Source organism: Manacus candei, unplaced genomic scaffold, assembly GCF_025592945.1.
Source record: "Manacus candei isolate 608988 ecotype Guabito, Panama unplaced genomic scaffold, ASM2559294v1 h1tg000050l, whole genome shotgun sequence".
NCBI lineage: Eukaryota > Metazoa > Chordata > Aves > Passeriformes > Pipridae > Manacus > Manacus candei.
The window spans coordinates 6,327,501-6,342,349 of NW_026138098.1; the positions used below are offsets into that span (position 1 = coordinate 6,327,501).

The 14,849-nt window shown below is 53.6% G+C and overlaps 1 protein-coding gene and 1 long non-coding RNA gene across 17 annotated transcripts in view; one reads left to right on the top strand and one right to left on the bottom strand.

Annotated features, from left to right (window-relative positions):
- Positions 1-11,110, bottom strand: part of EBF3 (EBF transcription factor 3) — a 133,604-nt gene extending 122,494 nt beyond the window's left edge. For 10 of the 15 annotated variants that reach the window (XM_051801161.1, XM_051801154.1, XM_051801158.1 and 7 more), the window contains exons 1-4: positions 3,103-3,698; positions 2,729-2,885; positions 2,267-2,330; positions 1,477-1,532 (exon numbers count right to left, since the gene is read on the bottom strand). In XM_051801161.1, the coding sequence (XP_051657121.1) occupies positions 1,477-1,532; positions 2,267-2,330; positions 2,729-2,885; positions 3,103-3,236 (411 nt within the window). In that variant the 5' untranslated portion in view covers positions 3,237-3,698. Of the gene's footprint in view, positions 1-1,476; positions 1,533-2,266; positions 2,331-2,728; positions 2,886-3,102; positions 3,766-10,430; positions 10,539-11,002 lie in introns of those variants that run through there. The other 5 variants (XM_051801148.1, XM_051801147.1, XM_051801146.1 and 2 more) reach the window with 5 other exon arrangements.
- A 222-nt stretch (positions 11,111-11,332) lies between these two features.
- Positions 11,333-14,308, top strand: LOC127477207 (uncharacterized). Of its 2 annotated transcripts, XR_007906881.1 has the most exons (4): positions 11,333-11,447; positions 11,800-11,973; positions 12,869-13,183; positions 14,122-14,308. It is a non-coding gene; the product is annotated as an uncharacterized LOC127477207 (long non-coding RNA). The 2 variants fall into 2 exon arrangements; XR_007906882.1 differs by lacking the exon at positions 12,869-13,183.
- Positions 14,309-14,849: the final 541 nt, after the last annotated feature.

The following is a 14,849-nucleotide window of genomic DNA, read 5'->3' on the forward strand; positions in this document are numbered from 1 at the left end:
CTTTGCTCCTTTATTCGGCGCTAACGAAACTTATAGCCGCCTATGTCAGCCTCTTAATTACACTACTACAGCGATTTCCGAAAACATTTAGCTGCTGTATACAAAGGAAATAAACCCACATTGTCAACTCGAGAGCGCTCCGGAGTTTAAAAGCCTCCTCTGTAACCCAGCGAAATAATTATTGAAGGGTACGACGCCTCCGTCTTTGTCAGAGTAATTGTACTTGGCCTGTCAGCTCTGCTTTTCTCCGGGTGGAAATCCCGCTATATTACTCCTGGAGACGTTTAGATCCAACCCAGATTTAGTCAGGAGAAGCAGAAAGTTTCTGCGGGGTGGCAGCGCAGCCGTGTGCGCAGCTTGCGCGGGGCCCACCCCGACCAGGGGTACTCTCCTGCCCCTACCTCGGGGGCTGCAAAGTTCCCAAAAATAATGGATGTGGGCAGGCCGGCCTCGGCCGGGAGTGCAGAGCACGCAGGGGTGTTACAACCCGGCAGATTGGGGGAATGGTTTTAATTTCCATCGCTGGGATCAGATTTCCAGAACACTGTAAATTATTCCCCATTCTCACCTTTCTCCTCACACCCCCCCCCAAAAAAAAATTTGAATTAATAATAATTTTAAAAAATCATGAAATGTCACTGAGAGAAAAAATTAAAATAAAGAAAAAAGAAATAAAGTTGATTAAATCCCAAGCTCTGTCTGTAATTGCTGCGGTGCAATGCTGATAACACGTAGTTATCATCGGAAAAGTTGACCAAGACAGGTTAAATAATTTAATAAGGAACTGCTTGTAATTATGTTATTTACAAGGTATGACAGAGGTTTGAGGAAGAAACAGAAGCTGATCTCAGGGAAATGGACGGGTTTGGGTGACCCCTGGAGCATGGAGTTTGAATTATGGAGATGGGGGGCTGAGAGGTGAATATGGACTAGAGGAGAACAAGATGACTTTTCACCTCAGCACATTTAACTTTTAAATCCAAATAAACGTCTCGCGTTACTGGATCGTCGCATTATAAAAGAAAAAGGACTAATCCCGGCCAGTTTCGGAGTGTTGGCAAGAGGGCTGCCCTCTCCTCACCGAGGAAAAATATCGTCAGAAAAAAAAGTTAGAAATGGGAAAAAGTGCATCGAAAAATAAATCTGAGCAACTCGATGGGATTTTTTCCCCTTTCCTTTCTCCCTCGCTAAATTAATTATATCAAACATCTGTTCCTGTGACGTTGTACTCAATGCCACACACACTACTGAATGATTCCAACGCTGCCTCGAAGAGCAACAACACACCTTTTTCTCTTTCCCAAATATCCTCCGGTAATAGGGATCTCAATAAGCAGGTAGCTGATTTACTCGCTCAGGTAAATTAGAAGTAAATGCGCTCTACCGGTTTATTCCCCCCCCCCAGCCCCACCCCCCCGCCAGGGCAAAATACAAACTTCGTAACTCGCGTGGTAAGAAAAGTGTAAACTTTCTCACCTGTTTGGTCATTGAGTCTATTAGACGAACATACAGGTCCTGCTCTGTCCTAACTCCTGGGGAGGGAAAGCAGAGACAAATTCCGGTCAGGATTTAGGTAGCGAACCACCCCAATTCCACAAGGAAAGGATGAGGTCAGGCAATTAACCGCGGCGGGCAGGGATCGGCCCCGCGCCAGCTCAAAAAGAAAATTCAAAATTAAAAAATAATAATAATAATTTTAAAAATCCAGAGATCAGCTGCTGGCGGAGTTATGCTCCCCTTCTGTTCCCGGTGCTTGGGGGGCCGTGCCCGGGCCAGCCCCCCCATCAGGCCGGGTTGTGCCGGCCCCACGGCCCCGGGGAACACGCGGGACCCCCGCGCTGGGGCTCCCCGGCCCCCCGCGGGTTTCCCGCGCCCGAGGAACCAGCTTCGTCGGGCCGGGGCTCCGCTCTGCCCACTCACCCCATCCCAATGATTACCATTAGTTCCCAAAACTGGAGGGGGAAAAAAAAAAAAAGAAGTCCCTTAAAAGTGCCGCTGTGCCCGAGCAGCCATCGATCCCCTTTTTTACTTTCCACTTCAAGCCCAACCGGTTAATCATGTGAAGTACCATTGACTTATCGATCCTTTACGTTTTGTTTTCCTTATATGCCAAGGAAAGAGCCGTGTTTACACGCGTGTAATTTTAATCTCGAAATCTTTATATCCTTTATCCTGCTCCCTCCTCCCCCAAAAAAAGGCCTCGAAAAGGAACATCAGACTTTTCTGCGGCACACGGACGCTCAAAAATGAGAGAAGGACAACTTACCATTGCTATACAATAACTGAAGTTTATAATGAATCCCATTGTTAGTTTTTTCATTGTTTGGCTCCTGCAAGTAACGATAAATAATTACATTTAGCATGAAAAATATCGCCCTCCTCCTGACGCACATTTTTCTCGTCCCTGAAGCGGCTCAGAATTAACAGTTTGCAGAAATTCAGCCCACGGTCACTTTTTTTTTTTGGTGGAGCGCTGATGATGTCATTAGCTCGGTGCAAATATGTCATGTTTTGCCGTTTTCCCGGTGTTTAATATAAGTCGGGGACGCGGCGATAAGTTTCTAACCCCGGGGTCTATTCGGAGCGGCCGTGAGACCGGGGGGACCCGCACGTGGCGTGGGCGCCGCTGGAGTGCCGGGGAGGGCTTCGAGGCTGGGAATGAGCTTGGATCAATGAAATCACGCTTAAAAAATTTAAAAAAAAAAATTAAGATAACAGGCAGACTTACTTTCTCTTTCTCCACAAAGTCCACAAAAGCTGTTCTCTCAATCTCCACCGGCTGTCCCTGCCTGTCGTACAGAGCTAAGACGAAGTGGAAAAAATTGGATTTTCTGAGATTGGAAGGCGGCTGTTTCTCGAAATGTGCCCGAGCCAGCCCCACGCCGCTGCGGGAGAAAACAAGACAAGGCGTGGGTGAGAGCGGCGGGAAGGGGTGCGCAGGCTCCGCGGCCGCGGGGAGATGCGGGGGGATGCGGGGAGCGCGGAGCGGGGAGGCTGTAACTGATACGGGGCGGGCGGGGGGGGGAGTTGGGGGGGGGATTTACGGCCGGGATGAGAAATACAGGAGGAGAAAACCGCCGGGAGAAGATTTGGCAGACGTACCTTTGGGCGGCCGTGTTAGCATCCACTACCCCAGCAGTATGCATCCATGAGCGGACCGGGTTCATCCCACTGCCCAGCGGTTCTTCTTTCATGGTCGTCCCACCTCTTGGTATATTTTCCTGAATCCCAAACATTAAAACAAATTTGGGCAAAACCAGCTCCTAACCAAAAGGGGTTAAAATTGAGGGAAATGTCAGATACGGGGTGGGTTGGTTGTTGCTTGATTTTCGCTCGCTCTCTCTCTCTCTCTCTCTCTCTCCTTGGCGACTGGAATATAAGAGATGACTTTACTCCCTGTGATCAGTAGGAGAAAAGCCCAGTTCAAGTCTTGCTTCCTTCTTCAATCTGTCCTGTATTGGCACGACATAAACAATTTACTGAGTACTTCTGTGCGGCGAGTTGGATGGCGTTCCAGTTTGGTGGTTTAAAAAAAAAAAAAAAAAAAGAAAAAAAAAAAAAAGAAGGAAAAAGTATAACTGTAGCCGGCGACACTGCGAGGTGGCTTTTTTTTTGGGCGGGGGAGGGGGGAAAAAAGAATAAATATTTTTGTTGTTGTTGTTTGCAGACGCGCTCAACGTGGTGTCATCCTAGTAAAAACCGGCTCGGAAAAAAAAAAAAAGCTTCAGGACACTGCTGAATCGACCACTTTCTGGCAAGGCTCTCCTGCTCCAAAAGACAAATAAACGGGGAAAAAAAAAAAAAAAATCCTGATTACCGCGGAGGTGTTCCCGGGCACACGGGAGAACGGGGCGCGGGCCCGTGGCGTCTCGCGGAATGGACGGAGGCGCGCAGAGCCCGGCCCTCCCTCCCCGAGGAGCGCGCCCCTTCCCCGGGAGTCGGGCCCCCGCCACCGCGGGAGAGGTGGCGTCACTGATGACGTCGCTAAGGGGCGGGCACACCGCCTTATATGGAGCGTGGGGTTCGGTCGCTCGCTGTCGCGATCCTGCCTTGCCCCGACCCCCCCTCCCCGACGGGGGGGGCAGGACCGCGGCGCAGAGAGGTCCCGAGATCTTCTTGCAAGTGGCTTCGAGGAAGCGGGAAGGGGGTAAAACCCTCTCGGCGGGGATGTGACCCGCGTGGAGGGTCGTGGGGAGGTTTGGGGATGGACAAAGGGTGGGATGCTGGATGCGCCCCTCCACGATCGCCTCTCTATAAATGCACGGGCGGACATGCCCAGAAATACCTATATTTGAAGACTTCATGTGCACACACAAATATATCCACAGCTATAGGTCCGCCTTGTCCATCTATCTATCTATCTATCTCCATATAAATATATACTTATATATATTTTTATACATTTATATTTATATATATATATATATATCTCCTCCTCAAGTGATGAGCTTTTTCCGCCCAGTAAGGGCTACGACTTCCTTCTCTCTTTTTTTTTTTTAAATTTAATTTTTTTTTATATTTATTTTTGTGAGTTTCCAACGTCCCGGTGTTAATATTTCACCGACTCCGTGAAAATCGGCATTAATATCTGAATGAATCGGTGAAAATCGAAAGTCCGATTTCTGTTATCAGGATCCCCTTTCTCCAAGGGGTGAGGGAAAAGGGAAAAAAAAAAAAGATGTGTTAGAAAGCAATCTATTTTGCTGGTGTTGGGGGTTAATGACTATTGCCAAAGATAAGTGAATTATCAAAGCTGTTGCTCTACCCGATCTCAAAATCCATTACATTGCTGGCCGTCTAATTAAATACGTAAGTATAATAAAATCATATTTTATGACTATTTGAGGGTAATGAGATTAGTCTTTAGAAGCGATCGCCACATATTAAAGATGCCACTGTCTATAGAATGTTAATAACCTTAAATCAAAGTGTATGGAAACTATTCATGAGAAATTAAAAGAAAATTCCTGTATTCATAATCAGTCCGGAGCTTTTGAGGTACAGTAGAGCAGATTACAAACCCAAACACTTTTATCGCGCAGCGATACCAAAGTTCCCAAACAATGCGATGCTCGCGGTGGCATTTTGTGGCACGGACACATTTGGGGACCTCGAGCTGGCGCCGGGGGCTGCCGATCTCCCCAGCCCGCAAAATTCTGCCTCCTAAAAATAAAGTAAAAAATGCCCAACACCGCTATAATTGTAAGATATTTCCTCAAATGAACAACGCCGAAGTTGGTGCTTACCCTCCGCTAACGAAAGCTTAAAATCATTTACAGTATCTTTAATTCAGATTACACGCGCCAAGGCGATTTAAATCTGATTACCAAATTAGAAGGTTTTAAAACAAATCCTTTTAAATCTGATACTGTTGACTAAGGAGGGGAGAAAAAAAAAGTTCCATAAGCCCATCACATAAGGTAACGATCCTGCCCCAGAAAGAAAGGGAGTTTTAAACCTTTTTGACAACAAATGCAGCTGCCCCACTATTTTGGACGATATTAAGCGAAAATGAATGCAAATCTGTGTTCAGAAGCCATCTGGCCAGGAATGGGGGAATCAGCTGCTCCTCACAACAGGCTCTGAGCCTGAATCTATTTCAGCTCATTTTCTAGATCATCTGGTCCTGCACCCAAAGCGTGGAAAATACGGTCTTTATCATTCACCAACTTTATCTTTTTGTGTGTATGTGTGTGTCACTGTGGCTGGAGCTGCCGGCGGCCGGGAGCCCGCCCGGGATGCTGCTGTCCGCACCGCCCCGCGCCGCCCCGCACCGCTGCCAGGCCGGCATCCCGCCCCCGACAGGTCCTCCCGTTCTCCCGGCCGAGGAGGGAGGAGAGCAGAGCCTGGGCATCCCCCCCAGCCCCGGGCCCGCTCCCGGGGTGCGGGATCGCGGCCCCGCCGCCGCACCTTGCGCGGGGCAGGCTCGGGGAGCGGGGCCGCGGCCGGCGCCGGGAGGGCAGGGGGTGTGCACGGCTGCGGGGGGCGGCCCGAGCCCTCCCGGCTCCGCGGCCCTCCTCCTCCTCCTCCTTTTCCACCTCCTCCTCCTCCTCCTCCGGCGCCAAGTCTCCCTTTTGTGTGAATTTACGGGGTGAGGCTTCAGTGATCCCCCCGCAAATTTGCATTTAAATAGCGACATCAAGCGATGCGCGTGCCACACACCAGCGGGCTCCCAGATGTCACGGCGGAGCCGCTCAGATGGCCGCAGCCCAGCTGTCCCCCGGCCCGGCCCCGCTCCGCGCCCCCCGCGCCCCGCACCGCCCGTGCGGGCAGAGCCCCGCCGCCGCCTCCGAGCGCGTCCTCCTGCCCCGCACCGCGGCCGGACACCGCATCCCGCACTGCGCGTGGGTTAAAACTGATACCCTTATCCCACCTCCCTTGTAGTATTTCCTTAAACTTTATTATTTTATCCCCCCCGCCCCGACACAATCCCCTCGGGACTATTATCTTAATCATTTCACTTTTTTTTCTTTCCTTTTTGTTGTTATTATTTTTTACTTGTTTCTCATTTCACGGTTTAGATCACAGAAGTTTGAGCGCGTGAGGTAGTTTCTCTGCTTCCTCGGCCGTGGGCCGGCCCCGAGCTGCCCAGCTCCGCGCTTCCCACCGCACAAACTTTCCCAGCGGGAAGCTGCGGTGGGAGCTGGGAGCGGCGGCTCCGGCCCTGCCCTCGGGGGGCTCGACCGGGCCCCCGCAGCTCGCCAAAGTCCATATTTCAATTTTATTGTTGGAAGGCGCCTTCATTACTAACGCGCCGGGTTGCATCGGGTGTAATTTATGCCCGGCGTAACCAAAACAAATCTCTGCCAACCCCCGCACTGCAGGAGGGAGAAATGGCTATTTTCGGGTAAATCTGTGTTTTCGGGTGTTTTCAGGAGCGGCGGCCCCTTGGCCGGTGCTCCAGGGCGCTAATTCCCAGGGAGGCGGTGATGTGCGCGGGGGCGCAGCGCCGCAGGGCCCGGCCCGGCCCTTCTGCGGGGAGTCGCGCATCCTGCGCCCAGGGCAGAGGCCGAACCGGGCCCAGGAGTGGAGCGGAGCCCAGGACCAAGCGCTGCCGCCGGTGCTTTGGGGCACACGGACCCGCATCGCCTCCAGCCGAGGCCCCGAGCGTCCCGCAAAGGGCACAGGTTGCGGGAAGGCCGCCCGCGCAGAGGTGCGGGACCCCCGCGCTGCCCGGCCCCGCTCGCCGCCCGCCTTTCGGGATGGATTCGCCCGCTTTGGGCCAGTTTCAGTGCTTGCATTCACATTCCTGAGCATCCCGGGCCCGCTGGAGAGCGAACGTGGCCAGCGGTGCGGTACCACTGCCCGCATCTGCCGCCCGCCCCGCCTGGATGGGGAGGGAGCTGCCCCGCTCCGCGCCCCGCGCAGGCACCGCAGGGCGGGCACCGGCTGCGCGGAGATGCTGCGGGGCTCAGAGGGGCTCAGAGGGTCTGTCCTTACCCCTGCCCGGGCCAGGTCGCCCTGGGCCTCCTCGGCCGCCCGCGCACTTCCCGCGGCCCTGCGCGGCCCGCGGCCACGCTGCGCGGCGGGGCGGTGGGTCCGGCTCGGGGTCACGGAACTCCCTGTGGGTGCAGGGCTGTTTTACCCAAACTGGCGCTCGGCCCCGCGCTACCCCCGGCGCGTTCCCGCGGCCCCGTGCCCCAATATTGTTACACCAAAATTAGTTCTTAAACAAGGGAAAAAAAAAAAAAAAAGAAAAAAAAAAAGGAAAAATTAGTAGAAAAAAAAGGCTTAAACTTCCGCCGTGCTCGGACGGGAAAACTCCCCGTGGGCGCTGCCCGGCTCCCGAAGGTGCGGCCGCTGCGCAGGCGCTGCCCTCCCGGTCCCCGCGGGATGCGGGGCCGCGGCCCGGGGGTGCTGCGGGGCCGCCGAGTCTCTGCTCCCCCGGGACAGCGGGGAGGAGGTTTGAGGGGGCTCGGAGCCGCTTGGGCGGAGGGGCGGCCGCCCCCGCGGAGCAGCGCGGGTGCGCAGCCGGGGCCGCGGGGAGCTGGCGGCCGGACAGGTCCCGTCGTGCGGCGAGAACAATATAAACTGACTCCAACTGAACAAACAAGGATCGATCAGATAATTTCAGATATTATAATTGGCTTTAATTAAACACACTTCGTTCTAATTAACTCTGAAATTTTAGCATGCTTTGGGACGTTGGTGTCTGATTTGATATTGTCAGTCCAGATGTCCTAATAAAATTCAATCCTCCACTCAAGACTTCAATATTCACTAAGAACAAAATGCAAATTAAATGTAAAACCTAAAGTATCGCCAAAGGTATAATCAAGAAAGGTGTCTCAAAACTTCTCACTTTTTATTACGCAGTAGTTAGAAAATGCAGATTACATCCTAACAAGACCTCGACTGAATAATAGAAACCTTAACTCCTTCGTGGTCAGGGCTCGCTCTGCCCTGCAGGGATCCGGGAACATCCTCCGCCAGCGCACGGGAAATGCCCGCGGTGCGGGGCTCCCGCACGGACCGGGCGCGGGGAGCCGGTGGGGCCCCACGGAACGGGCTGCTCGCCCCGCCGCACTCGCGGAGCAAAACTTCCCGCTGTCACAAGCACTTTTGTCCCCGGGGCGACCAGCGGTGGAGCCCCGGCCCGGCCGAGTGACCGCATGCCTCTCCCGCACGGCAGAGGTGAAGGAGAGCGCCGGGAGCGGGGCCGGGACCGGGCTGGGGCAGCGCAGCGCTCGCCCCCCGGGCAGGACAGGAATGCCCCGAGGGGGGACACGCCGGGCCGAGGTCCCCGTCCCCTCGCCCCAGAACTGCCTCGCAATTTCCCCGCAAGCCACAGCGCTCCTGTAAATAATTAAAGCCTCCCGAGCGGGTCGGCGGCGCGGGGAGCTGCGGGGAGCCCGCGCGGTGCCTCCCCGGCCGGTGGCTCCCGCGGGGGTCCCGGGATGCTGCACCGGGGGACCCCCGAGCTGGGCTCGGCGCCAGCCCACCGCCTCGCTGCGCTCGCCGAGCTCCAAAAGCCAGGCTATTCCCACATTAAACATTTGTATGTTTTCCATGCTAATGGAGTCACTTAAAGCTGTTGCTAATTTAACTTTTTAAAAAGGCCACAGCGTGGTGATTTGCATTTTCTTTAGGATATTGAAATGAAGGGAAAACTGCTGGGCGGTGAGGCTGCCCCGAGCGTAGCTGGGGGCCATGCCGGAATGAAAACCGGGAAAGAAAAGAAGAAAGAAGGAAACCGCCGCCTCTTCCCGACTGTTAATAAGCAATTTGTCCCGCCGCGATTTACATTGCAAAGACAAACGTGTCGGGGCGCCCGGCCCGGCCCGGGGCCCCCCGGGCCGCTCCCCCGCTCCCGCTTCCCCGACAGCATCCCCGCAAACCGCGCTCCCGCTCCCGCCAGGCGCGCAAGTCCCGCGGCCGCGGGCGGTCAGCGGGTGGCCCGGGAGCTCCCCGCGCCCCTCGGGCTTGAATTTCCAATGAATTTCCGAGCGCCCCGGTTTGGGTAAACAACAAGTGCTGGGATGGCCGTTTCCCTCGGCAGATCCCCTCTCGCCGCCTCCGAGGCTCTGTAGCGTGGGGACCGTGTGCCATCTACAGGACACTGCGCGGGCGGCCGTGCTGCGCGCACCCGGCCCCGCCGCTCCCGTTCCCCCCCGCAGCCTCCGAGATCGACCATTGATTATTTGTTATTTCAACTTTTTTTTTTTTTAACCTCATATTAAAACTTTGCGGCGATAAAAGCTGCGGCGCTGCGTGCAATATTTTAATTAATTTTTTTTTTATTAAAAGATGTGAAATGTAAAGATAATGCGATTTGATTTGTTAGTCTAACTCCGCGATTTGAGAGTTGATGTCCCCAAAGACCGGGCGAGCTTTTTCCCTTTATTTATTTTTATTAAAACATCAATCTACTCTGGAGCTGGGTGAACTCAGTTTCACCTAGAGAACATAAAATTCTCCATACCAAGGAAATAAGCACCTTTCATAAATCAACAGTATTCCTGACAGATCGATCAATTTTTGGTTGTTAATCCGAAAGGAGGAGTTTTAATTGCTTTCTGCCTTTTAGCCCGGCCACCTCGGCGCGGCGGCTCTGGCAGTGCCTGGCTCTGCCCTCCTGTGCTCGGGAGGGGGGAAAAAAAGCCCAGAGACCCTTCCGCGCCGCCGAGACCCCGCGCAGGGCCGCGCAGAGCCGCGCAGGGCCGGGCGTACTCCTGCCGGGCTCGCAGCATCCCCGCCGCGCTGCCTGCGCGCAAGCGGCCGGGACGCGCAAACCCGCGGGCGCAGCCGAGTCCCCGCGCGGCGGGACAGACGCGGGTGTGCAGGGGGCGCGCAGGGGCGCGGGACGGCCGCCCCCGCGCACGGCTCGGCCCGTCGCGTCCCAGGTAAGCGGGCGCTCCACCACCCGCGCCCCCCGCCCGCGCCCCGTCCCGCACCCCCCGCTCCGCGCCCCGGCGGCCGCGGGCGCTTACCTTGCGCGGGTGTTCGGGGGGCGCGCGGAGGGCAGCGCTCGCGGAGGAGGGGGACGCGCGGAGTGTGCGGGAGCTCCCCGCGCTTTAATACACTTCTGGCCCAGCGCAGCGCGGCCGCGGCGCGGGGGGGCCCGGCGGTGCGCGGGGCGCAGCAGTGCGCAAGCGCCCCCCGCGCTCCGCGCTGCGCGGGCGGGGGCGGGCGGGGGCGCGGGGCGCCCGCGGGGGCGGAATCGGCGGCGCGGCCCCGGGGGGAGCGCGGGGGGCGAGCCCGCACCTCGGCCCGGCCCGGCCCGTCCGGCCCGGGCCGCCCCGCACCGCGTCCCCCTCCCCGCATTCCCCGCGGCTGCCCCGCGTCCCGTCCTGTGACTCCGTGGTACAGCATTCCCCCTCTCCCCGCATCCCCCGGGGCTGCCCCGCGCCCCGTCCCATCCGTCCCGGGACGCTGCGGCACCGCATCCCCCCTCTCCCCGCATCTCCCCGACCCCGCGTCCACGCAGCAAAACGCTCCAGAAACGCAACAGTTTGTCCCGCGGGGGCTGCGACCCCCGGGAATGTCCCGCGTGGGAACTCACCGCTCTTGGCTCCACATCCCACGGGGGAGAGGAACTGCCGGCGAGGCACTGGTCACATCTTTTCCAACTCTTTTAATTCCCCCTCTCCAGCCGGAGCCGGTGCTCGCCGCCCGCCTCCTCAGCCATACTGGTGCGGTACTGGCGCGATACTGGCGGCACTGGGCTCGCAGAACTTCTCAGCTGCGTTGCACTTCGATTTGAGGCGCGTGTGGCCGCGCCGGGGATGCGGCGCGCAAAGAACGCGACTGGCTGGGAGAGAGTTTATTTTGTTTATTTCTGCTCTTCCTTCCCCTCCCTCTCCCAGTTTAGCCCAGGAACTCCTGCAGCATTGGTTAATCCTCGAGGAGGGAGAACTGCTGAGATCTTTAGCGAGCTCTCCCCTACCACGGATACTTCCTATAGCTCCGGCGTCTCTGTGAGGGATGTACAGCTACGAGATGTGAAGGTATTTAGAAAAAAAAGTAGTGGTTTACAAGTCAGGCAGATTCCTGCTGGGAAGTGAAGCTGGGGTTTAGGAATGGAGCTACATTTATAAAAAATAAACCTCTTGGTGTTCGCCTCGGTTATAAATTCAGGGAACATTCACCTCCAGGTTTGTTCTGACAGCAGCTACTCGCTGGTTTGTTTTAATTTGTACAGAGTGAAGGTTTTTAGTAGTTGGGAGAGAAGGGAGGCTGCAGGTGGTGAGGCAGGAGCTTGGATGGGGTGGTTTGGAGGACGTCCAGACCTGTGTCTGGGGTGGGTACAGGGACAGTGACCATGGCCAACGCTACCCCTCACCCTGGTGACCATCGCAGATCTTTCAGATTCTTCTGACCAGGGGAACCTCGTGGGGTTGCTTCTGCTGTGTTCACCCACGGACAAGCTCAGCTGCTGCTTAAGTTCTCCGGATGCACTGGAGGTGTTGAAAGTTGGGGTCAGCTCTAGCAATGCCAACCCAACCCTGGTGTCCTGATGTGTCCCCACCACAGGTACAGTCACAGAAGGTGCTTCGGCACAGTGTTCTGGGGAGGGTTTTTCATGCCTGGCCTGGGATTTGGAGGGTGGACCTGAGGTCTGGGGATCCAGCACGAATCACCTGACAGGGTCTTAGGAGTCCCACAGGGTAACTGAGGGATCTGGACTTTAATTGTTTTACAACATCCTGATTGCACAGGTTCAGTTCATGGGATTCATTCAAGGGAAGTTTATAAATCTGATGCCTAGAAAACTGGAAAATAAACAAATTTTAGAAAGTATTCCTGACTGGAAAGGACAAAATTTCTCTGTGGGCTTTGTGAAGTCAGAATGGATGAAATCAGGAGGCAGAGACAGGGAGAGCTGCTTGCTCTAGGCCTGAGCCCAGAGGATTCCGCCCAATCCAACATCTCCCCACAAACAACCAAGGTACATTCTGTTGGAAAATAACATGGAATTTGCTTCCATTCACAGTAAATACTTTTTGCATGGAGGCTGAGCTAGTGTCTTATTCAGATAAAAAGGTGTTCACAAAATATTTATTGAGCAGGTTCCTCGACAGCTGTGTGATATTCCCAAGGCAGGCTGTCCGTGCAGGTGATGCTCTCCCCAAAATCTTCCCCTTCACACTCCCAAACCACCCCTGCTTTTGTTACAATCCCACAGAAGAGCTGTAAGGCTTGGAAATTAATTGTGCCACTCTCCTCCTGTCTCGAGGAGCATCACCAATGCACTTTTTAAACATTTAAAAAGATCATCTATTTTTCACATGCTGATTGTGCTCCTCGGAAAAGAAAGGTTGGTTATGCTCCAGCCTTTTAAATCAACAGTGCTGAGGGTTAAATACTTTAGTGGGAAGTGTCAGGGATGTAAGAGGACATTGACTGAAGCGCTGGCCCCTTCCTTAAGGATCTGTCTTTCTGCTCCGCCCGGAATCCCCCGGCTCAGAGCCCTCCTGGCAGCGGGGTCGTGGGGTGGGAGGTCACTCGTCGCGTGGACACGAGTTCAAGATAGAATGTGGCAGCAGGACCCACCAGGGACCACACCAGCCAAAATCACAGCGACTCCTCCTCCAGCAGCCCGAGCGGGCTGTCAGGCGCGCAGGAATGCAGCCGCTTCTCCCTCCCTATCAGGGATTCCAAGAGAAAGCAGCAGCGACAGGGAATGTTTGCCTCCAGGCCTGTTTGCCAGTGCAAAAGTGTTGCGACCTGCTGATGGAGACAGGTGAGGGAAACGTGAGCGCTCGGAAAAAATAAACAGCAGCGAGAAGAATATCGAATTGAAATAGTGCTATCAGAGAACTCCACCAGCAGACTCTGCTGGAAATTATCTGAGACACCACGGTACAAAACCGCTTCCTTTTCACAAGGAAAATGATCTAATCAAGATGTATGTGCATGACAATACGCTTGCAGGGAGAGGAAGTTGGAGTTATCTGCTTCAATTACTGCACTTAACAGTGTCCCTGTCCTGAAGGAGGAGGTGAATAATAAATATAAACCATTTTTTTCCGAATCTGTAACTGAGTTGAGTAACTCAGCTCACATTGAGTAGCACAGGAAGCAAGAGAAGGAGAAGTCACAAGGTGAATATTCACAAGATATTGTGAATATTTCTGGGGAATGAAATATGAAATGAATTATTAAATATTACATGAAATGCTGACTTGCAGACAGTGGTACCTTGATATTCTGCAGGACACCAGGATGTGCCCATGAGGGAGAACTGTTTGTGAGCTCCTGGCATGAGAAGGGAAATTGGAGAAGGGTTTTAGGACCCCTTAGTTGGCAAGTTTATATCATAGAATCAATCATGGAATGGTTTGGGTTGGAAGGGACCTTAAAAATCATCTGGTTCCACCTCCCTGCCACAGTCAGGGACACTGTCCACTAGATCCTACCTGTGTCCATCAATATGGGACTGGCTAAAGAAATCATCTCTTCCCCTTGCTCCTATTCCTGCTCCATGCTCTGCATCCCAGCAGAGGATCTTGTTGGGGCTGGGACATCCCCAGGCTCAGACACCTCATCCCTTCCCTTGCTGGAAGAACATCAAGGGTCAAATTCACAGCAGATCCTGGATCACATTCTGCAGCCAGAACCCAAATCAGAAAGGCACCCAGGTGTATCCCACTATTCCAATGAGTATTTCCTTCCATTCAGGTTATGTATCGTTACAGCATAAATTATGGAAAGGGCTGGAATTCCTGTTTGAGCAGCTTCATGAAAAACTGAACTTTGACTGAACACAAACAGCAAATAAAGCGGGAAACGAGATAAAAAATGATGCAGGCCTTAGTTTCTTTGAAGGTGAAATGACTGATCCCAGGTGTCAGCACCTCAGAGACCCGCTCAGGTATGTTTTGAACCCACTAAATAATGGATTTGAGTGTGTTTTCTTTTGTCTACTTTGTTTTGGGTGGAATTATATCCATAATCTGCTTCTCTGCTGCATTACTAGCAAGGAAAAGTTGTGTTTTGCTGACAGAATTCAGTTCACAATCAGATGCTCAGTTTTTACAAGGCTCAGAGGTTTAACTGCTTGACTAATAAGAATTTTGTGTGATAGAGGTAAGAGCTTATTTATTATTTATTGCTTTTATTTTAGGGTAACAGCAGTGAAATTTAGATATGAAATAAGATGCATGTTTTTGAAAAGAAATCCTTATGCCTGTATGTCAGCACAGAACTGAAGCTGGAGAGGCTGACATGACAAATCTGAGAAAACAAGAATTGTGGGGATAATTCCGTTAATTCATTAGTTCATCCTGAATATTAGCAGTGTCAGAAGGTATTTTCTTCCTGCAATGCTCCATTCTGGTGACTTGCTCAAAAAGTAACATTAAAAATGCACTCCACTAATTTATTTATTTTTGGATTTTTGGAGTGAT